Source organism: Numenius arquata, chromosome 38 (genome assembly GCF_964106895.1).
Source record: "Numenius arquata chromosome 38, bNumArq3.hap1.1, whole genome shotgun sequence".
In the NCBI taxonomy this organism is placed as follows: Eukaryota; Metazoa; Chordata; class Aves; order Charadriiformes; family Scolopacidae; genus Numenius; species Numenius arquata.
In genome coordinates, this window is record NC_133613.1 from 100,261 (window position 1) to 124,302 (window position 24,042).

At 49.6% G+C, this 24,042-nt stretch overlaps 1 gene segment (V, D, J or C); it reads left to right on the forward strand.

Moving 5' to 3' along the window:
- Positions 1–24,042, forward strand: part of LOC141476533 (Ig mu chain C region-like) — a gene marked incomplete at its 3' end in the record, with an annotated part of 63,027 nt that overhangs the window by 5,361 nt on the left and 33,624 nt on the right. The window contains 2 exon segments of the C gene segment in view: positions 2,371–2,397; positions 2,515–2,827. Coding sequence covers positions 2,371–2,397; positions 2,515–2,827 — 340 coding nt within the window.

Genomic DNA, 24,042 nt, shown 5'->3' on the forward strand with positions numbered 1-24,042 from the left:
ATTAAATTAATTAGGGCAAATAAATGATCAGGGCTCCGGAGAGATTGGAATTAAATTAATCAGGGTTTATAATTAATCAGGGCTCTGCAGAGATTGCAATAAATTAATTAGGGCAAATAAATGATCAGGGCTCCGGAGAGATTGGAATTAAATTAATCAGGGTTTGTAATTAATCAGGGCTCTGCAGAGATTGCAATAAATTAATTAGGGTAAATAAAGCATCAGGGCTCAACAGAGGTTGGAAATAAATTAATCAGGGTTTGTAATTAATCAGGGCTCTGCAGAGATTTTAATTAAAGAAATCAGGGCAAATAAATGATAAGGGCTCTGCAGTGATTGCAATTAAATTAATTAGAGCAAATAAATGATCAGGGCTCCAGAGAGATTGGAATTAAATTAATCAGGGTTTATAATTAATCAGGGCTCTGCAGAGATTGCAATTAAAGAAATCAGGGCCAATTAGTGATCAGGGTTCTACAGAGCTTGCAGTTAAATTAATCAGGGTATATAATTAATCAGGGGTCTGCAGAGATTGCAATTAAAGAAATCAGTGTAAAAAAATTATAAGGGCTCTATAGGGATTGGAATTAAATTAATCAGGGTATATAATTAATCAGGGCTCGGCAGAGATTGCAATTAAAGAAATCAGGGCAAATAAATGATAAGGGCTCTGCAGTGATTGCAATTAAATTAATTAGAGCAAATAAATGATCAGGGCTCCAGAGAGATTGGAATTAAATTAATCAGGGTTTGTAATTAATCAGGGCTCTGCAGAGATTGCAATAAATTAATTAGGGTAAATAAAGCATCAGGGCTCAACAGAGGTTGGAAATAAATTAATCAGGGTTTATAATTAATCAGGGCTTATAATTAATCAGGGCTCTGCAGAGATTGCAATTAATTAATTACTGTGTAAATAAAGTATCAGGGCACTGCAGAGCTTGCAATTAAAGAAATCAGTGCAAATAAATGATCAGGGCACTGCAGTGATTGCAATTAAATTAATCAGGGTAAATTAGTTATCAGGGCACTGCAGAGACTACAATTAATTAATTCAGTGTAAATAAATTATCAGGACACTGTAGAGATTGTAATTAAATTAATTAGGGTAAATAAGTCCTCAGGGCGCTGCAGAGATTGCAATTAAATTAATTAGAGTATATAATTAATCAGGGCCCTGCAGAGATTTTAATTAAAGAAATCAGTGCAATTAAATGATAAGGGCTCTGCAGAGATTGCAATTAAATTAATTAGGGCAAATAATTCATCAGGGTGCTGCAGGGATTTAGTTGCAATTAATCAGGGTAAATAAATGATCAGGGCTCTGCAGAGCTTACAATTAAATAATTCCGTCTAACGAAGATATAAGGGCTCACTGCAGTGATTGCAATTAAATTGATCAGTATAAAGCTGATAAAGATTGCAACTAATTAATTCAAAGTACAGAATTGATGAGGGCACGGCAGAGATTGCAATTAAGTAATTCGGCGAAGATAAGTGATCAGGGCCCGGCAGTGACTGTAATTAATTAATTCACCATAAATGAGCGATCAGGGCCCTGCAGCCACTGCAATTAAATAATTCAGAGACCTTGTAATTAAACAACCCCGCGTTCATCTGCGATTAATTCCCTGGAGACACCCCAATTAAAAAAAAAAAATAATCAGGGCATATCAGCCATAAACTCCCTCGAGACCCTTTAATTAATTAATTCTCTGCGCAGCTGCGATTAATTCCCTGGAGATGCCGTGATTAAACAACTCGCCTCACACCTGCAATTAATTCCCTAGAGAAAGGGCAATTAATTAATTTGGCGCGCACCTGCCGTTAATTCCCTGGAGTAAATGTAATTAATTAATTTGACATACACCCGCCATTAATTCCCTGGGGAAAGGGTAATTAATAAATTGGGTGCCCACCTGCAATTAAATTCCCTGGGGACATTGTAATTAAGCAACTCGGCTTACACATGCAATTAGTTCCCTGGGGTAAAGGTAATTAATTAATTTGACATACACCCGCCATTAATTCCCTGGGGAAAGGGGGTAATTAATTAATTCACTGCCCACCTGCGATTAATTCCCCTGAGATTCCCCCCACAATTAAACAACTGGGCGCAAACAAGTGATGGCAATTAAGGAATTGGGTTTGACGAGCAGAGATTTGCAATTAAAACACCCCGCCGGGGGCTGGGAGGAGGAGATGGTGGGGGAGGGGGTGGGATTTGCATGGGAGGGGTCCCGCCCCCCACCCCGGGGCCTTTAAAAACCCCCGGGTCCCACCATGGAGGCACCATCCCCGGCGTCCTCTTCCCCCCTTCAAACCCTTCCTCTTCTCTTCCCACCATGGGCGCCCACTTGGCCACCACCTTCCTCCTCCTCCTGGCCGCCCTCCCAGGTAGGACCCCAACTCCCCGCCATTGACACCCCCCTCCCCGGGCGCGGAGATGGGGGAGCGAGCGATGGCAGGACCTCGGGGGTGACTCAATTCTCTCCTTCCTTTCTCCCTCCCCAGGGCTGCGGGCGGCCGTGGAGCTGGTGGAGTCCGGAGGGGGCCTCCAGACACCCGGGGGGTCCCTCACCCTCCGCTGCAAGGGCTCCGGATTCACCTTCAGCAGCAACAGCATGGAATGGGTGCGACAGGCGCCCGGGAAGGGGCTGGAGTGGGTCGCGGGTATTACCAGCAGTGGTAGTAGCACCTACTACGCGTCGTCGGTGAAGGGGCGCTTCACCATCTCCAGGGACAACTCCCAGAGCACGGTCACGCTGCAGATGAACAGCCTCAAGGCCGAGGACACGGCCACCTACTACTGCGCCAAAGCTGCTGCTCACGGTGGCCCCGGCCCCGCTCCTGGCTGGCCAAAAACCGATGGGGGTATTGAAGGTGGTCACGGTTGATGGCTGCATTCGCCACGCTTGAGCAGGTGCAGATGGTGCCTCAGGGCTTCCCTTGGCGGGTGCGCTCCGTGGGTGGCAGCCAAGAGCCATTCGAGGAGCTCAGACCCATGGAAAGAGCCTTTCGAGGAGCTCAGGCCCCTTTATGTGGTGGCCAAGAGCTTTTCGTGATGGCCAAGAGCCTTTGAGGGAGCCCAGACCCTTTGCAAGAGCCTTTCGAGGAGCTCAGGCCCCTTTTCGTGGTGGCCAAGAGCCTTTGCAAGAGCCTTTCGAGGAGCTCAGGCCCCTTTATGTGGTGGCCAAGAGCTTTTCGTGATGGCCAAGAGCCTTTGAAGGAGCCCAGACCCTTTGCAAGAGCCTTTCGAGGAGCTCAGGCCCTTTTTCGTGGTGGCCAAGAGCTTTTTGTGGTGGCCAAGAGCCTTTGCAAGAGCCTTTCAAGGAGCTCAGGCCCCTTTATGTGGTGGCCAAGAGCTTTTTGTGGTGGCCAAGAGCCTTTGCAAGAGCCTTTCGAGGAGCTCAGGCCCCTTTATGTGGTGGCCAAGAGCTTTTCGTGATGGCCAAGAGCCTTTGAAGGAGCCCAGACCCTTTGCAAGAGCCTTTCGAGGAGCTCAGGCCCCTTTTCGTGGTGGCCAAGAGCTTTTTGTGGTGGCCAAGAGCCTTTGCAAGAGCCTTTCGAGGAGCTCAGGCCCCTTTTTGTGATGGCCAAGAGCCTTTGAAGGAGCCCAGACCCTTTGCAAGAGCCTTTTGAGGAGCTCAGGCCCCTTTTCGTGGTGGCCAAGAGCTTTTTGTGGTGGCCAAGAGCCTTTGCAAGAGCCTTTCGAGGAGCTCAGGCCCCTTTATGTGGTGGCCAAGAGCTTTTCATGATGGCCAAGAGCCTTTGAAGGAGCCCAGACCCTTTGCAAGAGCCTTTCGAGGAGCTCGGGCCCCTTTTCGTGGTGGCCAAGAGCTTTTCGTGATGGCCAAGAGCCTTTGAAGGAGCCCAGACCCTTTGCAAGAGCCTTTTGAGGAGCTCAGGCCCCTTTTCGTGGTGGCCAAGAGCTTTTTGTGGTGGCCAAGAGCCTTTGCAAGAGCCTTTTGAGGAGCTCAGGCCCCTTTGTGTGGTGGCCCAAGAGCCTTTGAAGGAGCCCAGACCCCTTTTCATGGTGGCCAAGAGACTTTGGAGGAGCTCAGAACAACAGTGTTGTGGCCAAGAGCCTTTGGAGGAGCTCAAACCCCTTTGCAAGGCCCCTTGCATGGTGGCCAAGTGCCTTTGAATGACCTCATACCATTTATGTGGTGGCCAAGAGCCTTTGAAGGATCCCAGACCCCTTTTCATGGTGGCCAAGAGCCTTTGAAGGATCCCAGACCCCTTTTCATGGTGGCCAAGAGCCTTTGAAGGAGCCCACACCCTTTGTGTGGTGGCCCAAGACCCTTTGAAGGAGCCCACACCCTTTGCAAGGGCCGTTCAAGGAGCTCAGCCCCCTTTTCATGGTGGCCAAGAGCCTTTGAAGGAGACCAGACCCTTGGCAAGAGTCTTTTGAAGAGCTCAGGCCCCTTTATGCAGTGGCCACGAGCTTTTCGTGGTGGCCAAGAGCTTTTGAAGGAGCCCGGACCCCATTTCATGGTGGCCAAGAGCCTTTGAATGAGCTCAGACCCCATTTCATGGTGGCCAAGAGCCTTTGAAGGAGCCCGGACCCCTTTTCATGGTGGCCTAGAGATTTTGGAGGAGCTCAGACCCCTTTGTTTGGTGGCCAAGAGCTTTTGAAGGAGCCCAGACCCCTTTTCGTGGTGGCCAAGAGCCTTTGAAGGAGCCCACACCCTTTGCAAGAGCCGTTCAAGGAGCTCAGCCCCCTTTTCATGGTGGCCAAGAGCCTTTGAAGGAGACCAGACCCTTGGCAAGAGTCTTTTGAAGAGCTCAGGCCCCTTTATGCAGTGGCCACGAGCTTTTCGTGGTGGCCAAGAGCTTTTGAAGGAGCCCGGACCCCATTTCATGGTGGCCAAGAGCCTTTGAATGAGCTCAGACCCCATTTCATGGTGGCCAAGAGCCTTTGAAGGAGCCCGGACCCCTTTTCATGGTGGCCTAGAGATTTTGGAGGAGCTCAGACCCCTTTGTTTGGTGGCCAAGAGCCTTTGAAGGAGCCCAGACCCCTTTTCATGGTGGCCAAGAGCCTTTGAAGGAGCCCACACCCTTTGCAAGAGCCGTTCAAGGAGCTCAGCCCCCTTTTCATGGTGGCCAAGAGCCTTTGAAGGAGCCCGGACCCCTTTTCATGGTGGCCTAGAGATTTTGGAGGAGCTCAGACCCCTTTGTTTGGTGGCCAAGAGCTTTTGAAGGAGCCCAGACCCCATTTCATAGAATCATAGAATGTTTGGAGTTGGAAGGGACCTTAAAGATCACCGAGTTCCAACCCCCCTGCCCTGGGCAGGGACACCTCCCACTAGAGCAGGTTGCTCAAAGCCCCATCCAGCCTGGCCTTCAACCCCTCCAGGGATGGGGCATCCACAACTTCCCCGGGCAACCTGTTCCAGTGCCTCACCACCCTCACAGCAAAGAATTTCTTTCTGGTATCTCATCTAAATCTCCCCTCTTCCAGTTTAAAACCATTACCCCTTGTCCTGTCACTCCATCTCCTGACAAAGAGTCCCTCTCCGGCTCTCCTGGAGGCTCCCTTCAGATATTGGAAGGCTGCTGTGAGGTCTCCCCGGAGCCTTCTCTTCTCCAGGCTGAACAACCCCAGCTCTCTCAGCCTGTCTTCATTAGGGGAGGTGCTCCATCTCTCTGATCATCTTCGTGGCCCTCTGCCGGACCCGTTCCAACAGGTCCATGTCCTTCCTGTGTCGAGGACTCCAAAGCTGGACACAGTGCTCCAGGTGGGGTCTCACGAGCGCAGAGTAGAGGGGTAGAATCACCTCCCGCGACCTGCTGGCCACGCTTCTCTTGATGCAGCCCAGGATGGGGTTGGCTTTCTGGGCTGCCCAGCGCGCGTTGCCGGCTCATGTTGAGCTTCTCATCCACCAACACCCCCAAGTCCTTCTCCTCAGGGCTGCTCTCCAGTCCATTCTCCGCCCAACCTGTATCTGTGCCTGGGATTGCCACCTCCCAGGTGCAGGACCCTGCACTTGGCCTGGTTGAACTTCACGCGATTTGCACGAGCCCATCTCTCCAGCCTGTCCAGGTCCCTCTGGACGGCATCCCTTCCCTCCAACGTGTCGACCGCGCCACCGAGCTTGGTGTCGTCGGCAAACTTGCTGAGGGTGTCCCACTGTCCGTGTCTCCGACAAAGATGTTGAACAGCACTGGTCCCGGTACCGACCCCTGAGGAACTCCACTCCTCACTGGCCACCAGTTGGACGTTGAACCGTTGACCACAACCCTTTGAGTGCGGCCATTCAGCCAGTTCCTTTTCCACCGAGTGGTCCATCCATCGAACCCGTGACTTTCCAATTTTGAGACCAGGATGTCGTGCGGGACAGTGTCAATCGCTTTGCATAAGTCCAGGTAGATGACGTCTGTTGCTCTGCCCTTGTCCACCAAGCCATGCCTCTTTTCCACAGTTTTACGGATTTAAGGTGATCTAGATCCCTCTTTTTCACAGTTTTATGGATTTAAAGTGAGGAGGGTCCCACTTTTCCACAATTTTATGGATTTAAGGTGATGTGGATCCCTCTTTTCCACAGTTTTATGGTTATAAATTGAGGGGGTTCCCCTCTATTTCCACAGTTTTACGGACTTAAGGTGATCTAGATCCCTCTTTTCCACAGTTTTACAGATTTAAAGTGAGCGGGGACTCCTCTTTTCCACAGTTTTATGGTTATAAATTGAGGGGGACCCCTCTTTTCCACAGTTTTTTTCATGGTGGCCCAAGAGACTTTGGAGGAGCTCAGACCCACAATGTGGTGGCCAAGAGCCTTTGAAGGAGCTCAAACCCCTTTGCAAGATCCCTTGCATGGTGGCCAAGTGCCTTTGAGGGACCTCATACCAAGAGCCTTTGAAGGAGCCCAGACCCCATTTCATGGTGGCCAAGAGCCTTTGAAAGAGCTCAGACCTTTTGCAAGAGCCTTTTGAGGAGCTCAGACCCACAGCGTGGTGGCCAAGAGCCTTTGGAGGAGCTCAAACCCTTTGTAAGACCCATTGTGTGGTGGCCCAAGAGCCTTTGGAGGAGCCCAGACCCCTTGTGTGGTGGCCCAAGAGCCTTTGGAGGAGCTCAGACCATTGGTAAGAGCCTTTCAAGGAGCTCAGGCCCCTTTCTGTTGTGGCCACAAGCTTTTCATGGTGGCCAAGGGCCTTTGAAGGAGCCCAGACCCATACTGTGGTGGCCAAGAGCCTCTGAAGGAACTCAGACCCTTTGCAAGAGCTTTTGGAGGAGCCCAGACGCCTGGCATGGTGGCCAAGAGCCTCTGAAGGACCACAGGCCCTTGACAAGAGCCTTTGGAGGAGCTCAGATCCCTTTATGTGGTGGCCAAAAGCTTTTCGTGGTGGCCAAGAGCCTTTGAAGGAGCCCAGACCTCTTGTGAGGTGGCCCAGAGCCTTTCAGGGAGCACAACAGGCTCTTAGGACCTGTTTTGCCCCAAATCTGGGCCTGTTTTGCCCTTTATGGCCACTCTCGACCCAAATCTGGGCCTGTTTTGCCCTTCATGGCCATTTTTGACCTAGATCTGGGCCTGCTTTGACATTTATGGCCAATTTTGGCCCAAACCGCTCATGTTACACCATTTATGGCCAGTTTTGTCCCAAATCTGGGTGGGTTTGGCTCTGACGGCCTTCTTTGTCCCAAAATTGAGCAGGATCTGGCTCTTCAGGCCTGTTTTGTCCCAAATCCGGGAAGACCTTTCCTTTTATGGCCATTTTTCCCCTGATTGTGGGGACATTTTCCCCCTTTTAGCCGTTTTTTGTTGCCACAAATCTGGGAATGCTTTTCCCTTTACAACAATTTATGCCTTAAATCTGGGAATATTTTTGCCCTTTCTTTCTCGTTCAGCCCTAAATATTGACATTTCCCTGCACTTCCTGGCTGTTTTTTCCCCAAGTTGGAGGATCTTTTTCTCTTTAGGGATAATTTTTCCCCAAAGAGGGACATTCCTCTTCTCTTCATGGCCATTTTTACCCCAAAATAGGGCTGTATTTGCCCTTTGTAGCTCTTTTGGGAAGAACTATTGGGGTGATTTTGCATTTTATGCCCATTTTTATCAGAGATCTGAGGGTGCTTTTGGCATTTAGACCCAGTTTTGCCATAAATCAATGGATTTTTGTCCCTTTTTAGTGGTATTTTGGGTCAGGGAAGAGAGGATCTGGGGCTGTGGGTGCTGGGGCGTGCGGCCCCGCAGAGGAGGGGGCTGCGCCGGGGGATTTTGTCACCCCCTGTGTCACCGTGGGAGATGATAGTGGTTGTTATGCTTATGCTTGTCACGGTGGTTCATGCCGTGACAAAAACATCCCTTTTCCTCTTTCTGCCCAGTTCTGCAGCAAATCTCCCCCTGCTTTTGCCCTTTTTCCACCTTTTTGCCCCCCGATTTGGGGGCGGCTTTTACCTTCCAGGTGGTTTTGCCCCAACGACGTTGACGCTTTTCCATTTGGAGAAGGTTTTGCCCCAAATCCTGTGACTGTTTTTACCCATTTTGTCCCTTTCTAGGCAAAATATGACGAAGTTTTTGCCCTTTCTTTCCAGAATTGCAGAAATACGGGGCTCTTTTACCTTTTAGGGCCACCTTGACCCCAATTGTCGGGTGGATTTTGCTCTTTTAGGGTCATTTCTCCCCCCAGTATTGGCATTTCTCTCCCTCTTATGGCCATTTTTCCCCAAGTCGGAGGATATTTTACCCTTTAGGGATAATTTTGCCCCAAAAGAGGGACATTCCTCTTCTCTTCATGGCCATTTTTACCCCAAAACAGGGCTGTATTTGCCCTTTGCAGCTCTTTTGCGAAGACATATAGGGGTGATTTTGCTTTTTATGCCCATTTTTAAGGGAGATCTGAGGGTGCTTTTGGCATTTAAACGCACTTTTGCAGCAAATCTGGGGGGTTTTGTCCCTTTTTTCAGGGTATTTTGGGTGAGTGGAGGGAGGATGTGGGCGCTGGGGCGTGCGGCCCCGCAGAGGAGGGGGCTGTGTCGGAGGATTTTGTCACCCCCTGTGTCACCGTGGGAGATGGTGCTGGTGGTGGTTGGGCTCCCACAGTGGTGCAGGTGGTGACAAAAACTGCAGGTCTCACGTCCCCACTGAAAATGGGGATAGTTTCCCTTTTCTGCCCATTTCTGTCCCAAAAGTGGGGGTGGTTTTCCCATTCTCGACCATTTCTGCCCTAAAATGGGCGTTATACCTTTTATTTTCAATTTTGTATCAATTCTAGGCATGGTGTTACCTCTTCTGGCCATTCTTGACCCAAATCTGGGGTTTCTTTCCCTTTTTTGGGTCACTTTTACCCCAAATATTGAGTTTCTGACCCTTTGAGGGTCAATTTTGCCCCAAATCTGGGCGTTCTTTCCCATTCAGGGTCATTTTTTCCCCAGTTCTAGGCTTGCTTTGCCTCTTAGGGAAACTTTTGTGGAACATCTGGGGATGTTTTGACCCTTTCTGGTCAGTTTTGCCCCAAATCTGGGTCTGGTTGTTGGGATTCGGGGCCCTATTCCCCTTTTCTGGCCACTTCTGCATCCAATCTGGGGCTCTTTTGCCCTTTATCCCCATTTTTGTCACCAAATCCTCGCATCCTGGTCCATTTAGGACAGTTTTTGCCATAAATATAGCCTTAATTGCTCCCTTATGGCCCCTTTTTTGCCCCAAATCTGTGCTCCTTTTGGACCTCGGAGCCAGTTCTGCGGCCAATGTGGGGACGTTTTGCCCTTTCTGGCCCTTTTTTGCCCCAAATCGGAGGACATTTTGCCCTCTGGGGCCATTTGTGCCCCGCTATGGGGATAGTTTGTCCTCTAGGGCCAGTTTTGCCCCCACTTTCGGGATGTTTTGCCCTTTATGTCAGGTTTTTCCCCAAATATGTGCATTCTTCTTATTTTTACCATCATTTTGGCCCAAATTCAAGGACGTTTTTGGCTTCTGGGGCTCGTTCAGGAGGAATTTTGAGGCTGTTTTTGCATTTTATAGCCTTTTTTGCCCCCGAGACGAGGCTGCTTTTGCCCTTTATCCCCCGTCCTGCCCCATTATATCGATGCTGTGTCCTTCTGTGGGGGTTTTTGCCCTAAATCTGGGGGGTTTTGTCCCTTTTTGGGGGTATTTTGGGTGAGTGGAGGGAGGATGTGGGGCTGTGGGCGCTGGGGCGTGCGGCCCCGCAGAGGAGGGGGCTGCGCCGGGGGATTTTGTCACCCCCTGTGTCACCGTGGGAGATGCTTGTTGGGGTTATGGTTATCCTCGTTCGTATGTTTGTGCCTATCACGGTGGTTCATGCCGTGACAAAAACATCCCTTTTCCTCTTTCTGCCCAGTTCTGCAGCAAATCTCCCCCTGCTTTTGCCCTTTTCCACCCTTTTCCCCCCCAATTTGGGGGCGGCTTTTACTTTCCAGGTGGTTTTGCCCCAACGACGTTGACGCTTTTCCATTTGGAGAAGGTTTTGCCCCAAGTCCTGGGACTGTTTTTACCCTTTTTGTCCATTTTTAGACCAAATATGATGATGTTTTTGCCCTTTCTTTCCAGAATTGCAGAAATACGGGGCTCTTTTACCTTTTAGGGCCACCTTGACCCCAATTGTAGGGTGGATTTTGCTCTTTTAGGGTCATTTCTCCCCCCAGTATTGGCATTTCTCTCCCTCTTATGGCCATTTTTCCCCAAGTCGGAGGATATTTTGCCCTTTAGGGATAATTTTTCCCCAAAGAGGGACATTCCTCTTCTCTTCATGGCCATTTTTACCCCAAAACAGGGCTGTATTTGCCCTTTGCAGCTCTTTTGCGAAGACATATAGGGGTGATTTTGCATTTTATGCCCATTTTTAATGGAGATCTGAGGGTGCTTTTGGCATTTAAACGCACTTTTGCAGCAAATCTGGGGGGTTTTGTCCCATTTTGGGTGTATTTTGGGTGAGTGGAGGGAGGATGTGGGCGCTGGGGCGTGCGGCCCCGCAGAGGAGGGGGCTGTGTCGGAGGATTTTGTCACCCCCTGTGTCACCGTGGGAGATGGTGCTGGTGGTGGTTGGGCTCCCACAGTGGTGCAGGTGGTGACAAAAACTGCAGGTCTCACGTCCCCACTGAAAATGGGGATAGTTTCCCTTTTCTGCCCATTTCTGTCCCAAAAGTGGGGGTGGTTTTCCCATTCTCGACCATTTCTGCCCTAAAATGGGCGTTATACCTTTTATTTTCAATTTTGTATCAATTCTAGGCATGGTGTTACCTCTTCTGGCCATTCTTGACCCAAATCTGGGGTTTCTTTCCCTTTTTTGGGTCACTTTTACCCCAAATATTGAGTTTCTGACCCTTTGAGGGTCAATTTTGCCCCAAATCTGGGCGTTCTTTCCCATTCAGGGTCATTTTTTCCCCAGTTCTAGGCTTGCTTTGCCTCTTAGGGAAACTTTTGTGGAACATCTGGGGATGTTTTGACCCTTTCTGGTCAGTTTTGCCCCAAATCTGGGTCTGGTTGTTGGGATTCGGGGCCCTATTCCCCTTTTCTGGCCACTTCTGCATCCAATCTGGGGCTCTTTTGCCCTTTATCCCCATTTTTGTCACCAAATCCTCGCATCCTGGTCCATTTAGGACAGTTTTTGCCATAAATATAGCATTAATTGCTCCCTCATGGCCCCTTTTTTGCCCCAAATCTGTGCTCCTTTTGGACCTCGGAGCCAGTTCTGCGGCCAATGTGGGGACGTTTTGCCCTTTCTGGCCCTTTTTTGCCCCAAATCGGAGGACATTTTGCCCTCTGGGGCCATTTGTGCCCCGCTATGGGGATAGTTTGTCCTCTAGGGCCAGTTTTGCCCCCACTTTCGGGATGTTTTGCCCTTTATGTCAGGTTTTTCCCCAAATATGTGCATTCTTCTTATTTTTACCATCATTTTGGCCCAAATTCAAGGACGTTTTTGGCTTCTGGGGCTCGTTCAGGAGGAGTTTTGAGGCTGTTTTTGCATTTTATAGCCTTTTTTGCCCCCGAGACGAGGCTGCTTTTGCCCTTTATCCCCCGTCCTGCCCCATTATATCGATGCTGTGTCCTTCTGTGGGGGTTTTTGCCCTAAATCTGGGGGGTTTTGTCCCTTTTTGGGGGTATTTTGGGTGAGTGGAGGGAGGATGTGGGGCTGTGGGCGCTGGGGCGTGCGGCCCCGCAGAGGAGGGGGCTGCGCCGGGGGATTTTGTCACCCCCTGTGTCACCGTGGGAGATGGTAGTGGTTGGGGTTATGATCCTCACGGTGGTTCATGCCGTGACAAAAACATCCCTTTTCCTCTTTCTGCCCAGTTCTGCAGCAAATCTCCCCCTGCTTTTGCCCTTTTTCACTCTTTTTCCCCCGATTTGGGGGCGGCTTTTACCTTCCAGGTGGTTTTGCCCCAACGACGTTGACGCTTTTCCATTTGGAGAAGGATTTTTGCCCCCCAAATCCTGGGATGATTTTGCCCTTTCTGGGCATTTCTGGACCAAAGCTGGGCATGTTTTCCTTTTACCACCCTTTTCTCCCTAAATCTGGCAATTTTTAACCCTTAATTGTTGCTTTTTCAGGAACTCTGGGGATGTTTTGCCCATAGTCTCCAATTTTGCACCAAATCTGGGCGCTTTCCCTCTCTGGTCCCTTTTTGACCCAAGCCTAGGGATGCTTTGCCTCTTTTTGACCACTTTTGACCCAAATCTGGGCCTCCTTTGGCTCTTTGGGCCCATTTTGGCCCAAAAAGTGGCTCCGAGTTTGGCTATTATCCGATTGTTTCACCTAATTTGGGCCAATTTCCCCTTTCTGGCCCCTTTTGCAGTGAATCTGGGGTTGCTTTGAAGCTTTATTTCCATTTTTGCTCCAAATAGTGGCCTCTTCTCTTCTCTTTGGCTATTTTTGCCCCGATACGTAGAGGTTTTGGCCCAAAATGTAGAGGTTTTGCCCCAAGATGCTCGGATTTTGTCCTCCAGGGCCAGTTTTGCCCCAAATCCGAGGACGGTTTTCCTTTTAGAGAATGTTTTGCCTTAAACCTGGGGCTGTTTCACCCCAAGGCGTTGGGATTTTTGGCCCCTTACGGCCATTTTTGCTCCAAATACGGTCCCGCTTTGGCCTTTTGGGTCTCGTTCCACCCCAAACCTGGGGCTGTTTTGCCTTCTGTGGCCGCTTTGGCCCCAGTTTGGGGCCGTTCTGCCATTTAGGGCTGGATTTGTCCAAGAGAAACACACCATTTTTTTCCTTTTTCAATATTTGGGCCCAAATGGGATGGTGGTTTTTTCTTGTGGTTCCAATTCCGCAGGAAATTTGGGGTTGTTTTGTCTTCTAATGCCCTTTTTGCCCCCGAGATGAGGATCCTTTTCCATTTTATCCCCTTTTCTGCCCCAATCTGGGGATGCTTTTTCCTTCTGTGCGGATTTTCACAGCAAATCTGGGTGGGTTTTAACGTTTATGCCCGATTTTTCCCCTAAATCTCGGATTTTTTCCCTTTGTTAAGGGTATTTTGGGTTTTTTTTTGGTTTTGCCCCAAATCCTGGGACTGTTTTTACCCGTTTTGTCTTTTTTCAGGCCAAATACGATGATGTTTTTGCCCTTTCTTTCCAGAATTGCAGAAATACGGGGCTCTTTTACCTTTTAGGGCCACCTTGACCCCAATTGTCGGGTGCATTTTGCTCTTTTAGGGTCATTTCTCCCCCCAGTATTGGCATTTCTCTCCCTCTTATGGCCATTTTTTCCCCAAGTCCGAGGATATTTTGCCCTTTAGGGGTAATTTTGCCCCAAAGAGGGACATTGCTCTTCTCTTCATGGCCATTTTTACCCCAAAACAGGGCTGTGTTTGCCCTTTGCAGCTCTTTTGGGAAGAACTATTGGGGTGATTTTGCATTTTATGCCCATTTTTAACAGAGATCTGAGGGTGCTTTTGGCATTCACTCCCAGTTTTGCAGTAAATCTGGTTTTTTTTCCCCTTTTCAGGGTATTTTGGGTGAGTGGGGGGAGGATCTGGGGCTGTGGGCGCTGGGGCGTGCGGCCCCGCAGAGGAGGGGGCTGCGCCGGGGGATTTTGTCACCCCCTGTGTCACCGTGGGAGATGGTGCTGGTGGTGGTTGGGCTCCCACAGTGGTGCAGGTGGTGACAAAAACTGCAGGTCTCATGTCCCCAGTGAAAATGGGGACTGTTTCCCTTTTCTGCCCATTTCTGTCCCAAAGGTGGGGATGGTTTTCCCATTCTCGACCATTTCTGCCCTAAAACAAGCACCATTTACCTTTTATTTTCAATTTTAAATCAGTTCTAGGCATGGTGTTACCTCTTCTGGCCATTCTTGACCCAAATCTGGGGTTTCTTTCCCTTTTTTGGGTCAGTTTCGCCCCAAATATTGGGGTTTCTGACCCTTTGAGGGTCAATTTTGCCCCAAATCTGGGCATTCTTTCCCTTTTAGGGTCATTTTTTCCCCAGATCTGGGCTTGCTTTGCCTCTTAGGGAAACTTTTGTGGAACATCTGAGGACGGTTTTAACCTTTTAGGGTCAGTTTTGCCTCAAATCTGGGTCTGGTTGTTGGGATTCGGGGCCCTTTTCCCCTTTTCTGGCCACTTCTGCATCCAATCTGGGGCTCTTTTGCCCTTTATCCCCATTTTTGTCACCAAATCCTCGCATCCTGGTCCATTTCGGACATTTTTTGCCATAAATATAGCCTTAATTGCTCCCTTATGGCCCCTTTTTTGCCCCAAATCTGTGCTCCTTTTGGACCTCGGAGCCAGTTCTGCAGCCAATGTGGGGACGTTTTGCCCCTTCTGGCCCTTTTTTGCCCCAAATCGGAGGACATTTTGCCCTCTGGGGCCATTTGTGCCCCGCTATGGGGATAGTTTGTCCTCTAGGGCCAGTTTTGCCCCCAATTTCGGGATGTTTTGCCCTTTATGTTTGTTTTTTCCCCAAATATGTGCATTCTTCTTATTTTTACCATCATTTTGGCCCAAATTCAAGGACGTTTTTGGCGTTTGGGGCTCGTTCAGGAGGAATTTTGAGGCTGTTTTTTGCATTTTACTGCCTTTTTTGCCCCCGAGACGAGGCTGCTTTTGCCCTTTATCCCCCGTCCTGCCCCATTATATCGATGCTGTGTCCTTCTGTGGGGGTTTTTGTCCTAAATCTGGGGGGTTTTGTCCCTTTTTTGGTGGTATTTTGGGTGAGTGGAGGGAGGATCTGGGGCTGTGGGCGCTGGGGCGTGCGGCCCCACAGAGGAGGGGGCTGCGCCGGGGGATTTTGTCACCCCCTGTGTCACCGTGGGAGATGGTACTGGTTGTTGGGGTTATGCTTGTCACGGTGGTTCATGCCGTGACAAAAACATCCCTTTTCCTCTTTCTGCCCAGTTCTGCAGCAAATCTCCCCCTGCTTTTGCCCTTTTTCACTCTTTTTCCCCCCGATTTGGGGGCGGCTTTTACCTTCCAGGTGGTTTTGCCCCAACGACGTTGACGCTTTTCCATTTGGAGAAGGATTTCCCCAAAATCCTGGGACTGTTTTTACCTGTTTTGTCCCTTTTTAGGCCAAATATGACGATGTTTTTGCCCTTTCTTTCCAGAATTGCAGAAATACGGGGCTCTTTTACCTTTTAGGGCCACCTTGACCCCAATTCTAGTGTGGATTTTGCTCTTTAGGGTCATTTCTCCCCCCAGTATTGGCATTTCTCTCCCTCTTATGGCCATTTTTTCCCCAAGTCCGAGGATATTTTGCCCTTTAGGGATAATTTTTCCCCAAAGAGGGACATTGCTCTTCTCTTCATGGCCATTTTTACCCCAAAACAGGGCTGTGTTTGCCCTTTGCAGCTCTTTTGGAAAGAACTATTGGGGTGATTTTGCATTTTATGCCCATTTTTAACAGAGATCTGAGGGTGCTTTTGCCATTTAGACTCAGTTTTGCCATAAATCAATGGATTTTTGTCCCTTTTTTCAGGGTATTTTGGGTGAGTGGAGGGAGGATGTGGGGCTGTGGGCGCTGGGGCGTGCGGCCCCGCAGAGGAGGGGGCTGCGCCGGGGGATTTTGTCACCCCCTGTGTCACAGTGGGAGATGGTACTTGTTATACTGGTGGTTATGCTTGTGCTCCTCACGGTGGTTCATGCCGTGACAAAAACATCCCTTTTCCTCTTTCTGCCCAGTTCTGCAGCAAATCTCCCTCTGCTTTTGCCCTTTTTCACCCTTTTTCCCCCCGATTTGGGGGCGGCTTTTACCTTCCAGGTGGTTTTGCCCCAACGACGTTGACGCTTTTCCATTTGGAGAAGGATTTTTGCCCCCCAAATCCTGGGATGATTTTGCCCTTTCTGGCCATTTCTGGACCAAAGCTGGGCATGGTTTCCTTTTACCACCCTTTTCTCCCTAAATCTGGCAATTTTTAACCCTTAATTGTTGCTTTTTCAGGAACTCTGGGTATGTTTTGCCCCATGTCTCCGATTTTGCACCAACTCCGGGCGCTTTCCCTCTCTGGTCCCTTTTTGACCCAAGCCTAGGGATGCTTTGGCTCTTTTTGACAAGTTCTTGCTTGAATCTGGCCCTGCTTTGACATTTATGGCCAATTTTGCCCCAAACTGCTCAAGTTTCACCATTTATGGCCAGTTTTGTCCCAAACCTGGGTGGGTTTGGCTCTGACAGCCTACTTTGTCCCAAAACTGAGCAGGATCTGGCTCTTCAGGCCTGTTTTGTCCCAAATCCGGGAAGACCTTTCCTTTTATGACCATTTTTCCCCTGACTGTGGGGACATTTTCCCCCTTTTAGCCGTTTTTTGTTGCCCCAAATCTGGGAATGCTTTTCCCTTTACAACAATTTATGCCTTAAATTTGGGAATATTTTTACCCTTTCTTTCTCGTTCGGCCCTAAATATTGACATTTCCCTGCACTTCCTGGCCGTTTTTGACTCAAGTCAGGGGATATTTTTTCGTTTTAGGGATAATTTTTCCCCAAAGAGGGACATTCCTCTTCTCTTCATGGCCATTTTTACCCCAAAACAGGGCTGTGTTTGCCCTTTGCAGCTCGTTTGGGAAGAACTATTGGGGTGATTTTGCATTTGATGCCCATTTTTAAGGGAGATCTGAGGGTGCTTTTGGCATTTAGACCCAGTTTTGCAGTAAATCTGGGGGTTTTTTTCCCCTTTTCAGGGTATTTTGGGTGAGTGGAGGGAGGATGTGGGGCTGTGGGCGCTGGGGCGTGCGGCCCCACAGAGGAGGGGGCTGCGCCGGGGGATTTTGTCACCCCCTGTGTCACCGTGGGAGATGGTTGTGGTGGTGCTAATGCTCCTCACGGTGGTTCGTGGTGTGACAGTAACGTGGTGGGGGCTCAGCTTCCCGGGGGACCAGCCCCCCCGTTCCCTCTTCCCCTTCCCGGCCCCTTCCCCAGGGGGTGGATTTCCTTTTGGGGCCTCTTTTCCCCTCAAGCTACAGATGGTTTTACCATCTATTGCCAGTTTTTCAGCAATTCTGAGCATGGTTTGGCCCTTTTTCTGCCAGTTTTGCCCCAAATCTGGGCCTCCTTTGGTCTCGTGGGCCATTCTGGACCCAAATCTGGGCACGTTTTGCCCCTTTGGGCCAGTTTGAACCCAAATCTGGGGGTGCTTTGGCTCTTCTGGACATTCTTGACCCAAACCAGGGAATACTTTGGCCCTTTGTGGCCACTTTTGCCCAAAATCTGGGCTGGATTTGGCTCTTGGGGTCAGTTTTGACCAATATCTAGCCATGCTTTGGCCCATTTGGGCCCATTTTGACCCAAATCTGGCCATGCTTTGGCCTATTTCGGCCATTTTCTCCCAGAACTGGGAAGGCTTTGGCTCTTTGGGCCGTTCTTGACCCAAATCTTGGGGTCCTTTGCCCTTTCTGGCCAGTTTCACCCCAAACCAGGGCATGCACTGGCTCTTGCGACCACTTTCGACCCAAATCTCCGCCTTCCTTGCCCACTTTTGACCCAAATCTGGGATTTCTTTTCCATTTATGACCATTTCTTCCCTAAACATGGAGATATTTTCCCTCTTTGGGCCAGTTTTTGCCCCAAATCTGGGGATGCTTTTCCCTTTACAACTATTTATGCCCAATATTTGGGAATGGTTTTGCCCTTTCTGCCCCCTTTTAGACCCCAAACTAGAACAGTTTGGCCCGTTCTAGACACTTTTCCACCAGAATATTGGCATTTCTCTGCCTTTTCTGGCTGTTTTTGCCCCAAATCGGGAAAAGTCTTGCCCCTGATGGCTAATTTTGCCCTGGAGAGGAGCATTTCTCTGCCTTTTCTGGCCCTTTTAGCCCCAGAACGGGGCTGTATTTGCCCTTTACAGCTCTTTGAGGAAGAAAGACTGGGGCAGGTTTTGCTCTTCATGGCTGTTTTGCCCCCCCCGATTGGGATTTTTTGGCCGTTTTGGGGTATTTTGGGTGAGTGGAGGGAGGATGTGGGGCTGTGGGCGCTGGGGCGTGTGGCCCCGCAGAGGAGGGGGCTGCGCCGGGGGATTTTGTCACCCCCTGTGTCACCGTGGGAGCTGGTACTTGTTATACTGGTGGTTATGCTTGTGCTCCTCACGGTGGTTCATGCCGTGACAAAAACATCCCTTTTCCTCTTTCTAACCAGTTCTGCAGCAAATCTCCCCCTGCTTTTGCCCTTTTTCACCCTTTTTCCCCCGATTTGGGGGCGGCTTTTACCTTCCAGGTGGTTTTGCCCCAACGACGTTGACGCTTTTCCATGTGGAGAAGGATTTTTGCCCCCCAAATCCTGGGATGATTTTGCCCTTTCTGGCCATTTCTGGACCAAAGCTGGGCATGGTTTCCTTTTACCACCCTTTTCTCCCTGAATCTGGCAATTTTTAACCCTTAATTGTTGCTTTTTCAGGAACTCTGGGTATGTTTTGCCCCATGTCTCCGATTTTGCACCAAATCTGGGCGCTTTCCCTCTCTGGTCCCTTTTTGACCCAAGCCTAGGGATGCTTTGGCTCTTTTTGACAAGTTCTTGCTTGAATCTGGCCCTGCTTTGACATTTATGGCCAATTTTGCCCCAAACTGCTCAAGTTTCACCATTTATGGCCAGTTTTGTCCCAAACCTGGGTGGGTTTGGCTCTGACAGCCTACTTTGTCCCAAAACTGAGCAGGATCTGGCTCTTCAGGCCTGTTTTGTCCGAAATCCAGGAAGACCTTTCCTTTTATGACCATTTTTCCCCTGATTGTGGGGACATTTTCCCCCTTTTAGCCATTTTTTGTTGCCCCAAATCTGGGAATGCTTTTCCCTTTACAACAATTTATGCCTTAAATTTGGGAATATTTTTGCCCTTTCTTGCTCGTTCGGCCCTAAATATTGACATTTCCCTGCACTTCCAGGCCGTTTTTGACTCAAGTCAGGGGATATTTTGCCTTTTAGGGATAATTGTGCCCCAAAGAGGGACATTCTCTTCTCTTCATGGCCATTTTTATCCGAAAACAGGGCTGTATTTGCCCTTTGCAGCTCTTTTGGGAAGAACTTTTGGGGTTATTTTGCACTTTATGCCCATTTTTAACGGAGATCTGAGGGTGCTTTTGAAATTTAGACCCAATTTTGCAGTAAATCTGTTTGTTTTTTTCCCCTTTTCAGGGTATTTTGGGTGAGTGGGGGGAGGATCTGGGGCTGTGGGTGCTGGGGCGTGCGGCCCCGCAGAGGAGGGGGCTGCGCCGGGGGATTTTGTCACCCCCTGTGTCACCGTGGGAGATGGTGCTGGTGGTTGGGCTCCCACAGTGGTGCAGGTGGTGACAAAAACTGCAGGTCTCATGTCCCCAGTGAAAATGGGGACTGTTTCCCTTTTCTGCCCATTTCTGTCCCAAAGGTGGGGATGGTTTTCCCATTCTGGACCATTTCTGCCCTAAAACAAGCACCATTTACCTTTTATTTTCAATTTTAAATCAGTTCTAGGCATGGTGTTACCTCTTCTGGCCATTCTTGACCCAAATCTGGGGTTTCTTTCCCTTTTTTGGGTCAGTTTCGCCCCAAATACTGGGGTTTCTGACCGTTTGAGGGTCAATTTTGCCCCAAATCTGGGCGTTCTTTCCCATTCAGGGTCATTTTTTCCCCAGATCTGGGCTTGCTTTGCCTCTTAGGGAAACTTCTGTGGAACATCTGGGGATGTTTTGACCCTTTCTGGTCAGTTTTGCCCCAAATCTGGGTCTGGTTGTGGGATTCGGGGCCCTTTTCCCCTTTTCTGGCCACTTCTGCATCCAATCTGGGGCTCTTTTGCCCTTTATCCCCATTTTTGTCACCAAATCCTCGCATCCTGGTCCATTTAGGACATTTTTTGCCATAAATATAGCCTTAATTGCTCCCTTATGGCCCCTTTTTTTGCCCCAATTCTGTGCTCCTTTTGGACCTCGGAGCCAGTTCTGCAGCCAATGTGGGGACGTTTTGCCCTTTCTGGCCCTTTTTTGCCCCAAATCGGAGGACATTTTGCCCTCTGGGGCCATTTGTGCCCCGCTATGGGGATAGTTTGTCCTCTAGGGCCAGTTTTGCCCCCACTTTCGGGATGTTTTGCCCTTTATGTCGGGTTTTACCCCAAATATGTGCATTCTTCTTATTTTTACCATCATTTTGGCCCAAATTCAAGGAGGTTTTTGGCTTCTGGGGCTCATTCAGGAGGAATTTTGAGGCTGTTTTTGCATTTTACTGCCTTTTTTGCCCCCGAGACGAGGCTGCTTTTGCCCTTTATCCCCCGTCCTGCCCCATTATATCGATGCTGTGTCCTTCTGTGGGGGTTTTTGTCCTAGATCTGGGGGGTTTTGTCCATTTTTTGGGGTATTTTGGGTGAGTGGAGGGAGGATCTGGGGCTGTGGGCGCTGGGGCGTGCGGCCCCGCAGAGGAGGGGGCTGCACCGGGGGATTTTGTCACCCCCTGTGTCACCGTGGGAGATGGTACTTGTGGTTATGCTTGTGCTTATGCTTGTCACGGTGGTTCATGCCGTGACAAAAACATCCCTTTTCCTCTTTCTGCCCAGTTCTGCAGCAAATCTCCCCCTGCTTTTGTCCTTTTTCACTCTTTTTCCCCCCGATTTGGGGACGGCTTTTACCTTCCAGGTGGTTTTGCCCCAACGACGTTGATGCTTTTCCATTTGGAGAAGGATTTTTGTCCCCCAAAATCCTGGGATGATTTTGCCCTTTCTGGCCATTTCTGGACCAAAGCTGGGCATGGTTTCCTTTTATGACCCTTTTCTCCCTAAATCTGGCAATTTTTAACCCTTAATTGTTGCTTTTTCAGGAACTCTGGGGCTGTTTTGCCCCATGTCTCCGATTTTGCACCAAATCTGGGCGCTTTCCTTCTCTGGTCCCTTTTTGACCCAAGCCTAGGGATGCTTTGGCTCTTTTTGACAAGTTCTTGACTGAATCTGGCCCTGCTTTGACATTTATGGCCAATTTTGCCCCAAACTGCTCATGTTTCACCATTTATGGCCAGTTTTGTCCCAAATGTGGGTGGGTTTGGCTCTGACGGCCTACTTTGTCCCAAAACTGAGCAGGATCTGGCTCTTCAGGCCTCTTTTGTCCCAAATCCTGGAAGACCTTTCCTTTTATGGCCATTTTTCCCCTGACTGTGGGGACATTTTCCCCCTTTTGGCCGTTTTTTGTTGCCACAAATCTGGAATGCTTTTCCCTTTACAACAATTTATGCCTTAAATTCGGGAATATTTTTGCCCTTTCTTTCTCGTTCAGCCCTAAATATTGACATTTCCCTGCACTTCCTGGCCGGTTTTGACTCAAGTCAGGGGATATTTTTCCTTTTAGGGATAATTGTGCCCCAAAGAGGGACATTGCTCTTCTCTTCATGGCCATTTTTACCCCAAAACAGGGCTGTGTTTGCCCTTTGCAGCTCTTTTGGGAAGAAATATTTGGGTTATTTTCCATTTTATGCCCATTTTTAATGGAGATCTGAGGGTGCTTTTAGCATTCAGTCCCAGTTTTGCAGTAAATGTGGTTTTTTTTTTCCCCTTTTCAGGGTATTTTGGGTGAGTGGAGGGAGGATCTGGGGCTGTGGGCGCTGGGGCGTGCGGCCCCGCAGAGGAGGGGGCTGCGCCGGGGGATTTTGTCACCCCCTGTGTCACCGTGGGAGATGGTTGGGGTGGTGCTAATGCTCCTCACGGTGGGTCGTGGTGTGACAAAAACGTGGTGGGGGCTCAGCTTCCCGGGGGACCAGCCCCCCCGTTTCCTCTTCCCCTTCCCGGCCCCTTCCCCAGGGGGTGGATTTCCTTTTGGGGCCTCTTTTCCCCTCAAGCTACAGATGGTTTTACCATCTATTGCCAGTTTTTCAGCAATTCTGAGCATGGTTTGGCCCTTTTTCTGCCAGTTTTGCCCCAAATCTGGGCCTCCTTTCGTCTCGTGGGCCATTCTGGACCCAAATCTGGGCACGTTTTGCCTCTTTGGGCCAGTTTGAACCCAAATCTGGGGGTGCTTTGGCTCTTCTGGACATTCTTGACCCAAACCAGGGAATACTTTGGCCCTTTCTGGCCACTTTTGCCCAAAATCTGGGCTGGATTTGGCTCTTGGGGTCAGTTTTGACCAATATCTAGCCATGCTTTGGCGTATTTGGGCCATTTTTGACCCAAATCCGGCCATGCATTGGCCTATTTTGGCCATTTCCCCCCAGAACTGGGAAGGCTTTGGCTCTTTGGGCCGTTCTTGACCCAAATCTGGGCATGTTTTGCCCTTTCTGGCCAGTTTCACCCCAAACCAGGGCATGCACTGGCTCTTACGACCACTTTCGACCCAAATCTCTGCCTTCCTTGCCCACTTTTGACCCAAATCTGGGATTTCTTTTCCATCTATGACCATTTCTTCCCTAAACATGGAGATATTTTCCCCCTTTGGGCCATTTTTGCCCCAAATCTGGGGATGCTTTTCCCTTTACAACTATTGATGCCCAATATTTGGGAATGGTTTTGCCCTTTCTGCCCCCTTTTAGACCCCAAACTAGAACAGTTTGGCCCGTTCTAGACAGTTTTCCACCAGAATATTGGCATTTCTCTGCCTTTTCTGGCTGTTTTTGCCCCAAATCGGGAAAAGTCTTGCCCCTGATGGCTAATTTTGCCCCGGAGAGGAGCATTTCTCTGCCTTTTCTGGCCCTTTTAGCCCCAGAACGGGGCTGTATTTGCCCTTTACAGCTCTTTGAGGAAGAAAGACTGGGGCAGGTTTTGCTCTTCATGGCTCTTTTGCCCCCCCGACTGGGATTTTTTGGCCGTTTTGGGGTATTTTGGGTGAGTGGAGGGAGGATGTGGGCGCTGGGGCGTGCGGCCCTGCAGAGGAGGGGGCTGCGCCGGGGGATTTTGTCACCCCCTGTGTCACCGTGGGAGATGGTACTGGTTGTTGTTGGGCTCCCACAGTGGTGCAGGTGGTGACAAAAACTGCAGGTCTCACGTCCCCACTGAAAATGGGGATAGTTTCCCTTTTCTGCCCATTTCTGTCCTAAAGGTGGGGATGGTTTTCCCATTCTCGACCATTTCTGCCCTAAAACGAGCACGATCTACCTTTTATTTTCAATTTTAAATCAGTTCTAGGCAGGGTTTTACCTCTTCTGGCCATTCTTGACCCAAATCTGGGGTTTCTTTCCCTTTTTTGAGTCAGTTTTACCCCAAATCTTGGGTTTCTGACCCTTTGAGGGTCAATTTTGCCCCAAATCTGGGCGTTCTTTCCCATTCAGGGTCATTTTTTCCCCAGATCTGGACTTGCTTTGCCTCTTAGGGAAACTTTTGTGGAACATCTGAGGACGGTTTTAACCTTTTAGGGTCAGTTTTGCCCCAAATCTGGGTCTGGTTGGTGGGATTCGGGGCCCTTTTCCCCTTTACTGGCCACTTCTGCATCCAATCTGGGGCTCTTTTGCCCTTTATCCCCATTTTTGTCACCAAATCCTCGGATCCTGGTCCATTTAGGACATTTTTTGCCATAAATATAGCCTTAATTGCTCCCTTATGGCCCCTTTTTTGCCCCAAATCTGTGCTCCTTTTGGACCTCGGAGCCAGTTCTGCAGCCAGCGTGGGGACGTTTTGCCCTTTCTGGCCCTTTTTTGCCCCAAATCGGAGGACATTTTGCCCTCTGGGGCCATTTGTGCCCCGCTATGGGGATAGTTTGTCCTCTAGGGCCAGTTTTGCCCCCAGTTTCGGGAT